The following is a 19,066-nucleotide window of genomic DNA, read 5'->3' on the forward strand; positions in this document are numbered from 1 at the left end:
AATATGAAAAGAACTCGGATTGGTGGTGGATATATGGTGGTAGGATATGACAGCGTTGGTGGGATATGGCAACGGTGGTGGTATATGGTAGCGGTGGTGGGATATGGCAGTGGTGGTGGTATATGGCAGCAACGATGAAGATGGTGCGGCAGCGGCGTGACAAACTCTGATAGAACTCGAAACTCTCAAGGACTAGACGCTAAGACCAGCAACTAGACACGACGGTGCAACCACAAATTCAACAAATCAAACCCCAAAAAAGATTATGCAAAGGCTCAGATTGGTTCGGATATGATGAACTAACCCTAATTTTCTTTGGCTTTTTCGTGCACTATAGGTATGAAGAACAGACTCGATCTAAACTACGAAAAACTGGAAAATCTCACCGAGCAACCTGTAAATTTGATACCACTTGATACAGGCGAGGTGTCCTGATCTTTCCATGAGATGATAACTATCGATTTGATGGAGACGACTTTGACGAACCTACTACAGATGTGCACGATGTTGCGCCTTAGCAATCGCTAAACCAATCTGCGGAGGTTACTGACGATGCCGGAAGCACGATCAGCCCGACCACGAAGGTCTATTCCTGCATGCAATTGAAGAACAAGCAAGAATATGATAATGCAATCTGAATATTGCAAATATATATGAAGTGTTGATAAAAGTGGGGTTCTAAAGGCGGTCTTGGTCTGGTTGTTGGACACAAACGAAGTACACAAAGTTGCAACAGTGGCTAACTTTTAACTAATTAAAACTCAAAGTCTAAACGACGCCCTAAGGCTGTATATATTGAGGAAAAGGGGGAATTTCGTGGCCCTTGGAGGAGGGGTCCGAAAGCAACCCTAACTCTTGTTTCCCCACACATACGGACTCTAAAAACAACCTATACTTAAGTATTTCGAAATTACATGGGCCTGACCCAATAATAATGTGACGCGGCACCTAGAATAGCCTCTGGACGAAATTTATGAAGTGACATCTTGTATATTTCGTCCAAGACTTCATGCACTCCTTATGGTGGCTTCAAAGTCCTGAAATCATCACTTGCAACTCCGTTCTTGTTCCCCTTGCGCATGCCATCATCTCCATGCTTGGTCTTGCTCCAGTGTTCATCCCTCTTATCCATGCCAAGCCCTTCATTTGTAAGCAAAACAAATGTATTCAATTTAGGCAGCATCATATTCTCATGAACATTAGAATCATTACCAAGAAACGGAAGTACCTGATAATTTAATCGGCGTGTGCGAGCTCTAGTAATTGGTCCAATATATGTAGCAGTAGGGGCTGTGGGTGTAACAATGGTATTGATGTCCTCATCACCATGGCAAGTAATTTCCGATTTAAGAGTTAATTGTAAAAATGCAGAGTTTGAAGTGTTGAGGAACAATTTTTAAAATAAAAATATATAAGGAATTAGCATTATATTCATTGCAATTTCTTGGAATAAACGCTATTTCACACAACTTTTAAGAAAACTATTTAAACCCAATGCCTGGTAGCAGACCCCAAAATTAACAGTTCAGATAATGTAGTAAACCAAAATATATTCAGATTTAAGTCCATGAAGATGAAGACTAAGGGTTGGTGTGAACTGCACACGTACGCGACTGGGAAGCGAGGGTGGGTGGAGGACTGGAGGTGTGAAGAAAGAGAGCGCAAAGGTGCTAGGGTTGGTGGGGGTGAGGTTGGTGGAATGCTGATAGCAGAAGTTAGATATCTGAGTTGTACCGTTAGACATTTGAGGCAGCGAAAAAGACCGTCATCCAACACATTAACGTACGCGACTTGTGCGTCCGCTCGCGTAGTCCACATAGGCAAAGGGACACTGTGCATCGCATCCAATGGAACGAACGAAGGTCTTACACTATCAACGTCGAGAGAGAGAGAGAAGGGGAAAGGGCGTGGATTCGATAGAGACCTTTTTCATCTCCCACACACAACCTCCTCTTTGATTTTGTCTTCCCACTTCCCAAGCTAGGGTTCAGGCCACCGCCGCCGGCGTCCCATCGCTCCTCCGGTGCTGGCCACAGAAGGAAGGCCAGCTTCTCCACATATCTTCTCCTCTTGGTGACTCCCTCATAGTAGTAAGGTGTGCCGCTGCTCTCCGCCATGGCCTCGACGACAAGGCGGTGATAAGAGTTAGAAGACGGGCGAAGCTGCGGAAGGCTCGAGGTGGTTGTGGCGGCGATCTTTTGAGCAGCGTCGCCCGACGAGCTCCACATGCGGGAAGGCATCTCCACGGACGTGCGCCGCCACGTCCCTGCGCCGACGTCGGCCTTGCGGCAAAAGAGGGTTACCCCGCCCACGCAGCCGGTCAAGTTGCATCTGGAGGCGAGGAGGGGCAGCAGCCGCACCTGGAGAAGGTCGTCCCCGGCACCCGCAGCCTCGTCGTCGACCTTGCCCACACCTTACTACTACGAGGGTGCCATCAAGAGGAAAAGACATGTGGAGAAGCCTACCTTCCTTTTGTGGCCAGCGTCGGAGGAGCGATGGGACGACACCGGCGGCAGCCTGAACCATAGCTTGGGAAGTGGGAAGACAAAAATCAAAGAGAAGGTTGTGTGTGGAAGATGAAAAAGGTCCCTATCGAATCCACGCCATTTCCCCTTTTCTCTCTTTTGACGTTGATAGCATAAGACCTCCGTTCGTTTCATTGGCTGCGATGCATAGTGTCCCTCTGCCTATATGGACTGCGCAAGCGGACGCACAAATCGCATACGTTAATGTATTGGATGATGGTCTTTTTCGCTGCCTCAAATGTCTAACGGCACAATTCGGATATCTAACTTCTGCTGCCAGCATTCCACCAACCTCACCCCCACCAACCCTAGGACCTTTGTGCTATCTTTCTTCACACCTCCAGTCCTCCGCCCACCCTCGCTTCCCAGTCGCGTACGTGTGCAGTTCACACCAACCCCCACACTGATCGCCCGCATCTGCATCGGGAGCGTGAAGGAAGAAAAAATAGGAGGACATGACGCTGCTGTGTGTGCCGCTGGTGGGGCGGACGGTCGAGGGGATGAAGATCGACGCGGCGGCCGCAGCGGCCGCAGGGGGCGACCTTGTCGAGATCCGACTGGACTACATCGAGGGGTTCCGCCCGCGGGAGGACCTTCCACGTCTGCTCCACAGCTGCCCACTCCCCGTCCTTGTCACCTACCGGTTCGATCTCCTCTTCGCCTGCTTCTCGATCCCCGGTTTGGTTGTTCTGAAATTTCGCGTCCGTGTTGCAATATTCGGAACGGGCGTGCGGATACTTGCGAATAATCAAATTCGGAACGGGCGCGCAGATGCTGCTCACCGGCCTGGAGTGTTCCCTTGCTTGCTTTTGTGCATCCTAGCTTTTGTGTTGTTTTAGTTTTGGGTTGTTTTTTTTTAACACCTCACCATATATTAGTTAGCAAAAAAATATTCACACAACGGAAATTGCTAATTGAGCTGGAGCTCCATGGAGCCCTTGGTTTGAAAAATTCAAAAAACAATTTTTTAGGTTTTGAAAAATTCTGAAAAACACACACATACATATGGATGTATACTACTCCCTAGTGTCAAAAAACGTCTTATATTTTAATACGGAGGGAGTACTTGTCTGCAAAGTTTCATGGTGACATACTTTTTTGAGCGAGGTACACAAAAATGACAAAACCACGTATTTCTAGCACATGACTATAAAAGCACATGATTTTTTTTGGTACAGCTCAAATCAAAACGTATTTGGTGATGAAATTTCACACGCATCTAATATAGCTATCTAAGTACTTGTGTATTTGTTTTCAGTTTTTTTTTGAAACTTAAAAAGTTGATTTTTGAAAATTTTGGGCTCAATCTCGCACATGAGGGAACGTCACCAAGCACCGTATGCAGCACCTTATTAGGGTCCCTCCTAATCAGTTTCGATGCAAGAACCAAAACCTTGTGATCTCAAGCTTTCCTGACAGAAAATTTTCTAGACACATTAAATAGAAAAATAAATAAAAGATTATACTTTATTACAAACACATTTATGGTAGAAGTCCTTTATGAACATGCACTTTTTGATACTCTCTCCATTCCACAATATAGTGCGCCCGCGCTTTTCAAGATTCAAGTTTGACCGTAAATTTAACCAACGACACTGACTGCGGCAGGAGCAAAAACTATATCACTGAATTCGTATTTTCGATGTGAATTTAGTGATATAATTTTTGCCCCCGCCGCAATCGGTCTCGTTGGTTAAATTTACAGTCAAACTTGGATCTTGGGAAACGCGGATGCACTATATTGTGTAATGGAGGGAGTACTAGCAAAAGGGTCCGTTGCAACAGGTACAAAATAAATAAATTTTAATAAAATAGTTAGCACCTTCCTTCATCATTGCTTGTGAGTCATATGCATTGAGATTAATTATGAAAAGAAGCCTAATTATTCTAGTTCTAGTGGTGGTAAAATTATGGCATTGACAAGAATATGAAGCACCATATGAAAGGTATCAAAAAAGCAGGATGCCAGCGGAAATGCGAAGATCAAACAATTTCATATGTCCAGCTAGCTTGCTAAATCATTTTATACAAGGAGGCTGTGAATAACTGGTCAGGTTAATTAGTTAAATAGTTAACAACAAACAGTAGTTTGTTCTTGTTTGTAAAAATTACAGGATGCTAATGCTTGCCATAGAGCTGATGATGATTTAACGTTAGATCTCAACATACACATAAAACTAAGTATCAACTGCAAATGATTGCATTGAAACAGCAGAACAGGCCCCAAATGTTGCCGATCTGCTCCGACGAGCTGTGGTTATAGAACGAACTAATGCTGGTGGTCAGTGAGGCATGGGTAGCACCAGTTGGATCATTCCTGCAGAGCTTCAAGCATGGCAAGAACACTACGTACCTGATGCAACACTTGCTTGTAGTGGCCATGGACAAGAAAGAAAGTTCATGAGTAACTTTGGGTCTTTGGTGTCATTCAGAATGAAACAACATAGAAGTCAACACTATTTTGAACACCAAACTTGATATCTTACCATCCTTCTCTGTTGGAGCAGGACCATGTCAGGAATTTACGCACAACTATGTGGCACTTGAAGATGATAGGGAAGAAACTAACAAGCCTGTTATAGATGGCACAGTTGCGCTCTTTCCCCGCACATGTAGTGCTTTGCCAAAACAGTTTAAATAACGAGTATGTAGGTACACACGGACTGTGGGATCCCCCCAAAGTCAATCTGTTCACCTAATAAGTGGATGATTATGATACTAAATTCAAAAGCATACTGCCAAGTTGGTACAGTTTGACTGAATTAAAATACAAATTCATGCAAGACGCGAATTACCTGATACAAAAACCACAAAAATAATAATCAAGGATCAACTGTGGACCAATTATGACCCGAGGCAGATCTGACCCTGGGAAAGAAAATTTGAAGGGCCTTGGATGTCACTGACTAATCTCATGAAGAACTATTACATTTGCGGTCATATCATATATCGATCAAACATCATTATTTAGAAATGACATATTTCGCAAGAAAAATTCTAATTAAGCATCTAATTGTGCCCTTAAATTTGAAATCACTAATAGTAAGAAGACATGTGCTGAAGTAACAATTGTACGCTATCTAGCTTTCGCTCCCTGTGGCAATGGCCCCATGACAGGAATCAGGAAAACTACACACAAAAAATCAACTAATGCTTTTGGGAAAATTCATCAAACAACTAACTCCCAGTTGTTGTGCCACCACTGCATCATAAGAGCAGTTCATTTTGTGTACATCATAGAGCATCTACACAGAACATAATTCATGTACATCATACAGAGGCCAATAAACTATTGAGTTTAAACTGATGGGAAAGACAAAGCTTGAACTTGGTAAATTTAAGGGAGACGACTGTAGTTGCAGCTGGATCGCGATGAACACAGTGAACACACACGAGATTTTGCTTAGCGCACTGACTTGCTGCTTTTCTGTATTTCTCCGCTATTTATTCAGAGTACAAAGAAGTGGCGCTAGTCCCCCGGCTACTGTGGCCTTGACCCGCTCCTTGCTCTGTGCCATCCCATGACCAGCTCGTCGAGGCCGCTAAATACTCTAACAGAAAGCAAATAAACCGGCTAGGCCGATACATAGCCTACCGGGCGTTATTTCTGAAGAAATGGAACGCTAACAAAGATACTAGGCGAAAACGCTGCCATGGCAGTGATCTGGAGAATGGGGTTAACCAACAATGACTATAGTAAAAGAACTTCCTATATAATAATCATATTGCAATCTTCTAAATACAAAGTGCAGCAGAGGCCTGCTGTTATGACCGGCATAGGGGCTTAGCCCAGTGGGTTATGGCCCAAGTATCTTAATTAGGGGCTTAGCCCAATTATCTTATCGTATTAGTATCGTTTGCTTAGGAGTCAAGTAAACCTCTCTCTATAAGGAGAGGAGATGTATCAATCTAATCAAGCAAGAAGCAATCAATATTTGCTCGGCTTCCCTTAGGGAGCCGGGAGACCTAAACCCTAGATGCCTCCTGCTTTCGCCGCCGCTGCTCCCGTCGCAAGGATGGCGCCACGCCGCCGGCCGCCACGCACCAGCCCTCGCCCTTCCCCCTCCTTCCCCTACAACCTACGCCCTAGATCCGGTAGGGCCCTAGCTCTTACCAATTTGGTAACTAGAGACTTGGGTCCGATCATGTCTTCGTCAACACCATCGCCGCCGCTGCCCGCCTCCACCTCCGCGCCGATGACGTCCACCCCGATGACCACCGCCGGGGTCTCCACGCTGTCGGGCCCGGTCACCACCGCGGGCTCCTCACCGCCGCCGGCACCCATCACGTCCGCGCCGCCGCCGACCACCGTCTTCACGCCGGAACAGATGACCAGCACGCTGCGGGATCTCGTGACGGCCGTCCAAGGGCTCCACCTCAACCAGTACCACTAGTATATGGTTGGGCCGTACGCACCTCCGCCGGCTGCGCCGATCGCCGCCTACGGTCACCCCACGCTGCCATGGCCGTCCCAAGGCGCGCCTACCTACAGCGGGCAGCCGCTGCTGCCGTTCCAGGCAGGCTCCCCTGCGCTGCCGTGGCCGTCCCAGGGCGCGCCTGCCTACAGCGGGCAGCCGCTGTTGCCGTTCCAGGCAGGTCCCCCTGTGCTGCCGTGGCCGGCCCAGGGCGCGCCGGCCTGCACCAGGTTGCCGCTACTGCCGTTCCAGGCGGGGCACCCTGGCGAGACCACTCCGGCCGCGGCTCCTCTGTGGCATCTCCCGCCGCCGCCAGCTGCGGGTCCCCTATGGCATCTGCAGCCGCCTTCCCCCGTGGCAACCACGCACCCGCCCACCCTCCACAGCCGACGCTGCAACCACCGGCGCCACCTCTGCCCAGCTCAGGGGCGTCCTCGCCGGCCGGCCTTTTGATACATCAGGTCCGGTGTCCGGCCTCCCCGTCGCCACTAACAGCTTGGGCGGCTGGGTCTTCGCCATCGCCGGTCTACACCACGGCTCCGGAGCAGCCGACCCCGTTTTCGCAGTTCGGCGGGCCATCCAGCTCCGCGGGTCCTTACCCGGAGTACTCCGACCAGGCGCCACCCGCCTCGCTGCTCCGCACCTTCGAGCCAGCTCGACATGGCGCTCCGACCCAGACACCGCCGCGGTTCGCCAAGATCGACTTCGCCACCTATGACGGCATGGAGGACCCCCTCAACTGGCTCAACCAGTGTGACCAGTTCTTTCGCGGGCAGCGCACCCTCGCCTCGGAGCGCCTGGCTCGCCTCTCACCACCTCCGCGGCGCGGCACAGACCTGATACTACGCCCTCGAGCAGGACGAGGGCAGCATGCCCCCTTGGGAGCGCTTCCGCGAGCTCTGCCTCCTTCGTTTTGGGCCCTCGATCTGCGGGAGCCGCCTGGCGGAGCTAGGCCGCCTTCCCTTCACCTCCACGGTTCAGGACTTCGCCGACCGTTTCCAGGCCCTGGCATGCCATGCGTCGGGCGTGACGGCGCAGCAGCGGGCCGACCTCTTTGACGGTGGACTTCCGGATCACATCCGCGTGGATGTGGAGCTTCGGGGACCCCAGGATATCCAGACGGCCATGTACTATGCTCGCGCGTTCGAGCGCCGCGCGGTGGCCGTCCAGCAGGAGTCACTGTCCCGGGCCACTGGGTCGTTACCCTGGCCAGATCCCGCTTAGGGTCGGCCTGCTCAGTCTTCCGCGGCACCCCTCGCTGCGACCGCGGCTCGCCCGTTCCGCCGGCTCACCTCGGCCGAGCTACTCGAGCGTCGCCGCCAAGGGTTGTGCTTCAACTGCGACGAGCCCTACACGCCCGGCCACGCCTGCCCGCGACTCTTCTACCTGGAGGTTGCAGACTACATTCCGGAGGACGCCGTCGCCGCCGACCTTGCCGCCCCAGCTGTCGCGGAGGTGTTTGACGCTGGTTGATCACCTCGAGGAGTTCAGCAAGCGCTTCCCCACCTTACAGCTCGAGGACGAGCTGTTTGTGCAGGCGGGGAGAAGTGTTATGACCGGCATAGGGCTTAGCCCAGTGGGTTATGGCCCAAGTATCTTAATTAGGGGCTTAGCCCAATTATCTTATCGTATTAGGATGTTTGCTTAGGATTCAAGTAAACCTCTCTATATAAGGAGAGGAGATGTATCAATCTAATCAAGCAAGAAGCAATCAATATTTGCTCGGCTTCCCTTAGGGAGCTGGGAGACCTAAACCCTAGACGCCTCCTGCTTTCGCCGCCGCTGCTCCCGTCGCAAGGACGGCGCCACGCCGCCGGCCGCCGCGCACCAGCCCTCGCCCTTCCCCCTCCTTCCCCTACAACCTACGCCCTAGATCCGGTAGGGCCCTAGCTCCTACCACCTGCCAAGCTTTAGGAAAAGGTCTAAGTAAAGCCGTTTCATTGTCGTTTAAGCCATCACCTCCAGTCCCTTACCAAGTCACCTGTTGGACTGTATTGCCGTGGTGGCTCGTTGTTGCAAAATATAACTAATTTCCACTGTACAACTAAGCACCATGATGCCTTACATAAATGCTGTGCATATGTGTCTGTTTTTTGCAGGCCTAACTGGGAAGGAGGTCGCTATGATGGTGATGATGCCACTAGATTTGAAACACTCTGTTTAGCTATGGAACTAGGTGTAGACTATGTTGACATCGAGTTAAAGGTTTGTTTACACATTGGAAATTTTCTGATGCTCACCATTTTGTGAATACTGGATAATGCAATATGGACAAATTCTGTGGATACATGTCAATGTCATGTTAGTTTGCACAAGACATTCATGATTAAACTTGTCCCTAAACGTAGATTAGTAAAAAAAAACAAGTATTACATATGGAAAGAAACTCTGTTTTGTTCTCTTTCTACCACTGATGATACAATGGTTTTGCTACTAGATTTGTTAGCTGGTGTGTTAGATAATCATATGGATACTCTCATGGCCAACATATTTTGCTATGTTGCAGGTTGCTGACAAATTTGTTGATTTTCTTTCTGGTAATAAGCCAGATAAGTGTAAACTTATTGTTTCTTCACATAATTATGAAAGTACCCCATCCTGCGAGGAGCTTGCAAATCTTGTAGCCAGAATACAAGAAGTTGGAGCTGACATAGTTAAAGTTGCAACAACTGCTACAGACATTGTTGATGTGTCAAGGATGTTCCAAGTGATGGTGCACTGCCAAGTAAGTGACAGTTTCTAGAATCCAAGAAAGATTTCACTATTTCCTCCCAGAAACTTGTGTCTGTCTTGTATATTCAGTCCTTATGTCTTTTGATTGAACTTGGCCTTCTCAATATTGAAGATGTGCTCCGTAGAACTTGAAAGTTAACTATTGCCCATTGCTGTTAAAAAAATTGAATCTCTACAGTTGTGCTTCAGTTAAGCCAGATGAACAGCACCCACCTGTATGTACTGTGCAAGAATTAGTTGGTCCATTTCCCTGTATGTTCAAATAATAGTTTATTCAATATAGAATAGAATATCGAAGAAAAACAAGCTAGCTGTCTTAATTTGTGAAATTTTCCCTGTCCTTACTTTATTAACTAGCTACCTTTGTGTCCATCCGGTTTGTCTGCTGAACACGGTATTTTGGCAAATACGGTATCATTTTTTTTGTAAATACAATACTTTTAGTAATAATAAATGCATTATCAAAATATTTTGGTATGATCGTCGTAAATACCATATTTACCAAAGTTGACATGGACATTGAATTACAATAGTCAATAATCACATATTTACATGTCACTACTCTCTAACCCATTGGTATGTTTATTTAGTAATTGTAAGTTAATAAGCGTCCATGGTGTTAATGCCATAATATAATTAGTTCTACAGTTTTTTTTCTCAAATTCAAGTGATAATGACAGTAGTTTCTGCTATTTTCTCAACTACTATTACTTATAATCAGCAAATTAGCACTTTCCATCTTGAAAGAATTAATATCCTACAGAGAACAAGAGTTAAGGTACTCAACAGCTGTTTCATATAATCCTTTATCTCTGCTAATTTAGATTTGCACCCAGCGGCATATGCTCTCGGGCTAAAGATATAATTGCCAAATTTTTAAAATTACTGATGGTAATGTCTGTACTTTCTGCACGTACAAATTTCGTGAAAACTTGCATTTTTGTGGCCTGGGTGAAGAAAATAAATCTGGGGACCAAAAGATATAATCTGCTATTTTTTCGATCTTATTATTCATTTATCTTGGCTTTAAAGCTTGATATTATTGATCAGAAGCCAAACATCAGTTTGGCTAATTGCAATCTGATGTGCACTTACATGCTAAGGATTTAAGTTACATGATTTATTAATTCATGCCGGCCTATACATTGCCATTTCACTGATTAATAGAAATGACAGGTGCCTATGATTGGATTGGTGATGAGTGAGAGAGGTTTGATGTCAAGGGTGTTATCCCCAAAATTTGGTGGATATCTTACCTTTGGAATACTTGATGCTACTAAGACATCAGCATCTGGGCAACCAACACTTGAAGAATTATTGGACATTTACAATATAAGGTGTATAGGACCTGATACAAAAGTTCTTGGTCTTATAGCCAACCCAGTAAAGCAGAGCAAGAGCCCAATTTTGCACAATAAATGTCTACAGTCTGTTGGATACAATGCTGTTTATCTTCCACTTCTGGCAGACGATCTTGCTAGATTTCTTGACACATATTCATCTCCAGATTTTTCAGGATTTAGGTACTAATTCTAATTCAGCAAAGTAGAAAAAGAATACATTACTAATCTGTAGGATTGCTTAGAATGAAATGATTATTTTGCTATGATCTTGATGAGCACGTGGCTGTGCATATTGGAAATAATCCCTGAAAGACTGAGAAATCTATCAGAGGTTCCCACCACATCAGATCTCATAATTGTTCACTTGTGCATTTGTATAACTGTATCACTAGCTCTGCATATCCCCACTTTTGCCCTTTTAATGTGTTTTTTCATCATCTTTCCTTTTTCAAGTTCAAACATTCTTAGCATGCTTAATAAACACTGATCTGCGTGGTTTGTGCAAGGTAGCTAACACAAGCATTTTTAACACAAGGAGTGAACTAGAGAACGAGCTATTATGGTTCTTAGATAGGAGGTTTATGCCGTGCCGGGGGAGATACTCTTGGGCAGATGAGTTGCTGGCCGGCAGGTGACGCCCCATCTGCTATGAGAGAGGTAACGGGGTAGAGGAGACAACAGGAGATTAGGAACCAGACCTTCGTTGAAGCCTTACACGTGACTCGACTTGGAACACAACTAGAATTCAGACTCTTACCTGCATATACTCAATCAAACTATTCAAGTACGAACTGACTATTCCATTAGGGATCAATCCTAACTAGAAGACAACTCAAAAGGGAACTTGCCTTGCTCTGCTGCAGCCTGACCATTAGCGATCATCTTCAGCTGTACCTTCCCACTGAACAAGCACATGCTTGACATCACGACGTAGGCTTACACCGAGGATCTTGGCTGGCTGCATGATCACCTTGCCGTCTTCCACACGAGGCAGTGAGGAGGTCTTAGCCAGAGGGTCACCATGGAATTTCTTCAGAAGACTAACATGAAAGACATCATGTCGGTTTGTACCTGGAGGGAGTTCCAGACGGTATGCTACTGACCCTATATACGCTCCAATACCTTGAATGGTCCATAGTATGTGGGAGCGAGCTTCCCGCGCACATGCTCTGCCAAGGATTCTACTGTTCTGCAGCGTAGTCACTACCAAGCTCATTCTCCCATCTCAAACAAGAGTTCCCGGTGATTATCATCATATAACTCTAGCATATTGCTGGGCTTGCAGGATGTGTCCCCGGACATCCTGGAGGAAGGCATTGCGGTCCCGTAGAGCTGAATCCACTGAGGCACTGACTCAGTGTTGGCTGCACCAGGTGTTTAATCCAACAAGGAAGAGTATTTGTTGGCGTAAAACCTGGAAAACAGCATGTAGGTGGTGAAGGTGCTCTAACCAGGATGAGCTATAAACCAATATATCATCAAACAATACAAGTACGAATCGACAGAGGAATGGTCGAATGATATCATTCATCAAAGCTTGGAATGCCGCCAGAGCATTAGTCAGGCTGAATGGCATGACAAGTTACTCATAATGGCCATTGTGGCTATGGAAGGCTGTCTTGGCGATTTCGTCGGGGTGCATGCACACTTGATGGTAGCTAGAGCGATGGTCGAGCTTAGTGAAAAAGCACGCATCTCGAAGCTCATCCAACAAATCGTTGACAATAGGAATCTGGGACTTACGGTTGATCGTGTATTCATTCATGGCACGTTAGTTGACTCATAATGGCCATTGTGGCTATGGAAGGCTGTCTTGGCGATTTCATCGGGGTGCATGCACACTTGATGGTAGCTAGAGCGATGGTCGAGCTTAGTGAAAAAGCACACATCTCGAAGCTCATCCAACAAATCGTTGACAATAGGAATCGGGGACTTACGGTTGATCGTGTCTTCATTCATGGTACGTTAGTTGACAAAAAAACAGCATGAGCCATCTTGTTTGTTGGTTGCCCTGGATTTCCTTAAAGTATTTTTGCTTATTTGTAGTTCATTCTTGACCTGGATTTCGAGATTCTCCGGCCAATAGAAGTAAGAAGTAAGAGCACTAATGTAGAATACTTCATGGAGTTAAATTTGGTTTAAATTCATAAATAAGAATGTGTAGACACACTATTCATTTATTGGAATGAATCTAATCTGAAAGATGGACTCTTGCGAAAGTTACATACATGCATGGTAAAAAATTCTTATAGAGCATCAACTATAAATATATCATGTAATTTAAAACCATGCATCACTTCTCTTATTCTTTTAGTTAGTAACTAGGCGATGATCCAGCAAAAGTTACACAAACGGGTGCTAAATACTGAAGTTTTCTGTTATGTACAATAATTTTTTTTTGAACTGGCACAATATATAACACGAAGACTGGATGAAGAACACAACATCAAGGAACAGAACTAAGAAAGGAAATCAAGGGAAGGTAATCGTTTTACTTCATCAGTAAGTATGAGTCAGATCATCCCAAAATATCAGAATCTAAACCATTAAGCATAAGAAGAATGCTAGGATATGAAGCACTGAAGAATTAAGTAGGTACCTCTCTCTAAAATCTATAATGACTGTATTTCTCTTAGACTGTTTGTGGAGAGTGTGTAGCTCTAGGACAGACCCTGCTTCTTTGCTACTGTACGTAAAAAAGAACTGATTTTCTAAAGATGTAAATTCAATACTTCGACATAACAAAAGGATTACTTGTGATATAGGAACTCCAGGATAACAGCCTTGCTAGTCATGCTAAGAATTGAACAGTAACTCTGTCCATGTGTGCCTGAGCTTACTACCTACCAAGGCATTTGAGATTTACAATCCACCAAGCAAGGTAACCATGTATTGCTAGGTCCTGGCTACACCTTTCAAATTTACAAGAAAACATGACACAAAAAGTAAATAGATAAAAATGCATGGACTGATAGATAACTCCAAATTTTCAGCAACCCATTGCTTGAAAAAACATTGATGTTTGTAATACCCTGATCGAGGAAGGGGATCAGCGATCCAGAGAGAGGTGAGGGGATGAGCTTGGGGAAGGGGTTGAGATTTCAGAGGAAAGGTTGAGAGTACAGAAAGTGTTTTCCACACGCATGTCTCGCCCACTGACGGCCGGGAGCACCCCAAAGGGAGAGCAACTGCAACTCGCAACCTCACGCGGACCTGTGGAGTCCGCCTCGCAAAAGAATGCCGGACACCGTGTGCGCTCTATTCCTAGGGAGCTTAGAAAATTTAGTTACTAGAAGACAACTCGAAGGGCAACATGCCCTTGCTCTTCTGCAACCTAACCAGCCCCAGGTTGGGCTTTGCACCTTGTGTAGGGAATACCCCACATAACACGAGCAGTACCTCAGAAAACCAGAACTCTTGCACTCCTATAAAATCAATTTCTAGAAAGTCATTTCAGCCCTTTTCATTGGCACATTTCACAAGAGCAATTTTGTTTTACACCATTTGACTTTGTGTAATGCAGTTGCTCTCTTCCTTTCAAAGTGGATGCAGTACATTGTTGCCATGAACATGATGCTGTTGCTAAGGTACCTGGATGCACTGTACTTCTTTTGTGTCTACTTCATTAATTAGCTTCCACTTTCTCTTTGTTTGACCTGCTATTTTGTTGTGTTAATCTGCAGTCAATAGGTGCCATAAACACTATAGTTAGGAAATCAGATGGCAAATTAGTGGGCTACAATACAGACTACATTGGAGCAATTTCTGCTATTGAGGATGGCATAGGAGGTTTTAGCAATCTTAATTGATTCCCTTTTAACAGTTATTTGGGAGTCATGCACAAATATCACATGATTTATGTTCCACAGGTCTGGGGTCAAAGGATGCTGCTATGTCACCATTGTCTGGCAGGCTTATTGTTGTTGTAGGTGCTGGTGGTGCTGCTAAGGCAATTGCCTATGGGGCAAAGAAGAAGGGTGCAAGAGTTGTAGTAGCAAATCGTACCTATGGTAAGATTTGTATTTATCCGATTTGAAATTCATATTCATACGGTCTTGATATTTTGGGCCCACATGTTTGGAAAATGAAGGGTCGGGACATGTTATCATTGTCGCCAATCCCTTGGTGACGCTGACTAGGCTTCCTGACAAGCATCCAACTCTATTGCACAGAGCAATTGGTTGCACCCATGTTTTAATTCCCAACGACCAAATCCAGTGCCATGTCGTGTTATGATTAGAGCGCGCCAACCTTAGTGCAATGGATCGTTGTTTATCGTGATTTCGCCCTTCTCCTGATATCTTCACCTCTTATTGAGCTTCATGTTAAAATTTAACTGTTAGCAATATAGATAGTTAGCTTTTAGTTGCACCTAACCCTAGATTATCCTCCTAACAATATGTTATTTTGATTGTATGGTGGTTGTACCAATTGCGTGTGCATCATGCCATGTGCAGTGTTCCCCAGCTCTCTATCACATGATATCAACAACAACAACAACAACAACAACAACAACAACAACAACAACAACAACAAAGCCTTTAGTCCCAAACAAGTTGGGGTAGGCTAGAGGTGAAACCCATAAGATCTTGCAACCAACTCATGGTACATGGATAGCAAGCTTCCACGCACCCTTGTCCATAGCTAGCTCTTTGGTGATACTCCAATCCTTCAGGTCTATCTTAACAGACTCCTCCCATGTCAAATTCGGTCTACCCCGCCCTCTCTTGACATTCTCCGCACGCTTTAGCCGTCCGCTATGCACTGGAGCTTCTGGAGGCCTGCGCTGAATATGCCCAAACCATCTCAGACGATGTTGGACAAGCTTCTCTATCACATGATATCAAATTAGTTAAATCCAACCTAGCATGGTTCCCCGCCATGACTGCCGCTGCTGAGTCCGCAACCACCATACGTGCTCTCAGCCTCTCCACCATGTCCTCACTCGGGCGTTGCTACCATCCCCCTCATGCATGTCCAAGCCTAGCCCCCCGCTACCTATTCCAGTTGTGTTTGACGCCTCTAATTATTCAAACTCTGGATGTTCTTCCTTGAGTTCCTTGGCGGTCAGGCTTGTCACTGTCAAGCTTGCCTCCGGCGACGCCACTCCCGTGCCTTCATGCTCGGTTCGCGTTGGTGCTCTTGTGCTTTGTCCTAGGATTGACCCGCATCATGAGGTCTCTTGCAAAGGACGGTATTGTCGTCTTGGTGAACTGTCTAATCATCCATTGAGATCGCCGTCGTCTTACCTGTGCCAAGTCCTACCGCAGTACTCTCGGGACCCTCATTGGCGCCACACCATGACCAAAGCGCGCTGCTTTAGAAGGGCAGGTGGTCGCTCCTTTCGCTCGGTACAAAGCGCTTTGGATCATCAAAGGCTTAGCCGGTGGGTCGACTATGACGAGACCTTTAGTCTTGCCATCACCGCGGTTGACCAAACCTGGGGATGGTTTTCGTATAACCGGGTGTATTGGTTCAGTTTAATCAAGTGGGCTTCTTTGGTTTGGTCGCTAATGGATTGTATCTGCTAACAGTTTGGTTGGGTTCAATTTCATGTGAATAATAGGTGGGTGTGATCAGGTATGGGCTTGAATCGTTCTATTTCCAACCAAGCTCAACCCGTGGTTCCAAACCGGTTCCTGAGATTGGTTCGAACTTCGTAGGTATGCTCGACAACTCGCTCTTTCCCTGTTCCTATAGCCGCCGCCGCCACCTCTCCCCGTCCCGGCGTTCCCGCCCACGCGATGCTGAACCGCAGTGCCGCATCAAAGGAGAGTCGTCCAGCGGCGCCGGCGGCGTCGACACCCTTGTGGGAGCAGCTGAAGATCATGCTCAGCTCGGGACTCGGAGGCGCGACGGCGGCCGCGCGCATGCACGACCCACCGCACTGACAAGAACGGGCGGCGTCGGCGCCTGAGGTGCATCGCTCTGCTCGACCACTGCCCCACTCAACCACTCCTTTACAAGCTGTTCACAAAGGCAGAGAGATGGGAGCAGCACCAGGCCATTTGCCATGAACGTAGGAGGCAACATGGTATGGAACTGTTATTTACCCATTGGCTAAAACCATGGTTTCAACCATCGGCTCAGTTTAGTTTAGGTGGAGTGAGGACGTGGTTCAGTATGGTTTGGGTTTAAATAAAAATTAAAGAGGTTTAGTTAGGTTCGGTTTGCCCAAATTGATCATGCGGGTTCAATTGAGGTTTAGTTCAGTTCCCCAACCGTTCTCAGATTTACGGTTGAGCCATTCGGCAACTAGACATCAAGAATACCTTCGTCAATGTCACCATTGACGAAGAGGTTTACCGCAAGCAGCCTTCTAGCTTCGTCGTTCCATTGCGATCTAACCATGTTAGCAGGCTACACTGCTCTCGGTACGGTTTGAAACAAACACCTTTCGTGTGGTATCAACGCTTCACATCCCACCTTTGCCAGCCTCATTCCCGATATGTCTTTGTTTGTTCTAACTAATTTGCATCCAACTTATTATTTGGATTACTTGACTTTCCCATGACTCGGTTCTCTTATATCATCCTCGCTAATTTGGAACTAGGTCTTGGAACAGTCAAGCAATCCTCATCTAGATGCTTGTAGCAATTTAGCTCCCGGGCTCAATGGATCCCGATATTTTGGGAAATATGAAAAATATATTGAGAAATACGAAAAATATATTTAGAACTTTCAAAAAATTCCAATTTTTCTCCATGGATGTGTTCTACATATCTGTAAAGTTTTATTAAAAAATACATTAATTTATTGGCTACACAAAAGGATGAATTTATAGCTCCAAAAACCAAAAAGTTTCTCTATTTGATCCACATATTTGTCTATGTTATGTACAACACGGTTGGTAAGATATGGATGAAAAGTTGTGCGTAAATATTGCACATATGTAAACTAGCTAAATACCCGTGCTGATGTAGGGTGGAAACCCTAGGGGCCGATCTTTCATGATTGGAGCAGATCCTACGAAGAACACAAAGAACACGAGGGGGAAAACACGAGGGGAAGGAGAGGAATCACTCAAATCAACAAGAAACAATCACACATGTGCTAGATCCAAGTACCCATAGAGATCACACGGTCCAAATCCAACAAAGGACGATACAGACGGTAACTAGTTCATCTCCGTGAGGAGGTCTTGAGGGGTCATCCCATGAAGGGGTCTTGAATCCAAGGTGGATCTTCTCCGAAGAGGGAGCGGAGCGGTCTCTCCCGATGGAGTAGATCCGGATGGATGAGTAAAGCTCTATCTCAAATGAGCTAAACCTATGCTAACCCTATCTAGTAGGAGGAGGAGGTCTATTTATAGTCTTAGTGCAAATGGGGGCGAAGTGAAGGGGTACATGGGCCTCGGGCCCGAAACTGTGCGCAGACAGGTACCGGACGTCCGGTGGGTTACGGTCGTCTGGTGGCTCGTGGGCGTTCGGACGTCCGGTAGTCTTTGGACTTCCGCTGCTTCTGGCTCGATGGAGGTGGCACCGGATTTTCGAAGATGGCCGGTCGTTCGGTCGCGTCGGACATCCGCTGTTTTGGCTCGGGTGCGGGGACGTCAGATGTTCGCTCGCTGTAGCTTGCATTGGCCGGGGCCTGTGCGGGCTGGGGCTTCGGGTGCCGGACGTCCGGCCCTGACCGGTCGTCCGGTGGCTGTAGCTTCAGTGGCAGCTCTTCTTCTTGTCCTTGGCACTTGGTGTCCTCGCCGTTTTGCCCGTTGGATGTAGCTGCTCCTTGGCTTTCCTCCAAGTACATGATTACACATAGTGTTTCCGCTTGAGGTAGCAGCCATGTCTCATGTATAGAAAGTGGTAGTTCGGAGAGGAGCGAGTTCACCTTATCCTGGATAGCTTTTGCTCGGGCTCTTGTCATTGGTCCAAGTGGTGTCGTAGGGGGCGTAGGTAGGTCCATGGGGATGACCTTGGGATGCAGCCATGTCTCATGTATAGGAAGTGGTAGTTCGGAGAGGAGCGAGTTCACCTTATCCTGGATAGCTTTTGCTCGGGCTCTTGTCATTGGTCCAAGTGGTGTCGTAGGGGGCGTAGGTAGGTCCATG

General features: G+C 46.6%; 1 protein-coding gene across 2 annotated transcripts in view; it reads left to right on the forward strand.

The window, feature by feature from the left end:
- The first annotated feature begins 2,822 nt into the window (after nt 1-2,822).
- Nucleotides 2,823-19,066, forward strand: part of LOC119268118 (bifunctional 3-dehydroquinate dehydratase/shikimate dehydrogenase, chloroplastic-like) — a 26,585-nt gene continuing 10,341 nt past the window's right edge. For both annotated transcript variants that reach the window (XM_037549629.1, XM_037549627.1), the window contains exons 1-7: nt 2,823-3,168; nt 9,040-9,145; nt 9,447-9,665; nt 10,850-11,196; nt 14,540-14,603; nt 14,700-14,805; nt 14,886-15,026. In XM_037549629.1, the coding sequence (XP_037405526.1) occupies nt 2,981-3,168; nt 9,040-9,145; nt 9,447-9,665; nt 10,850-11,196; nt 14,540-14,603; nt 14,700-14,805; nt 14,886-15,026 (1,171 nt within the window). In that variant the 5' untranslated portion in view covers nt 2,823-2,980. The remainder of the gene's footprint in view (nt 3,169-9,039; nt 9,146-9,446; nt 9,666-10,849; nt 11,197-14,539; nt 14,604-14,699; nt 14,806-14,885; nt 15,027-19,066) is intronic.

Source organism: Triticum dicoccoides, chromosome 3A (assembly GCF_002162155.2).
Source record: "Triticum dicoccoides isolate Atlit2015 ecotype Zavitan chromosome 3A, WEW_v2.0, whole genome shotgun sequence".
NCBI classification, from domain to species: domain Eukaryota; kingdom Viridiplantae; phylum Streptophyta; class Magnoliopsida; order Poales; family Poaceae; genus Triticum; species Triticum dicoccoides.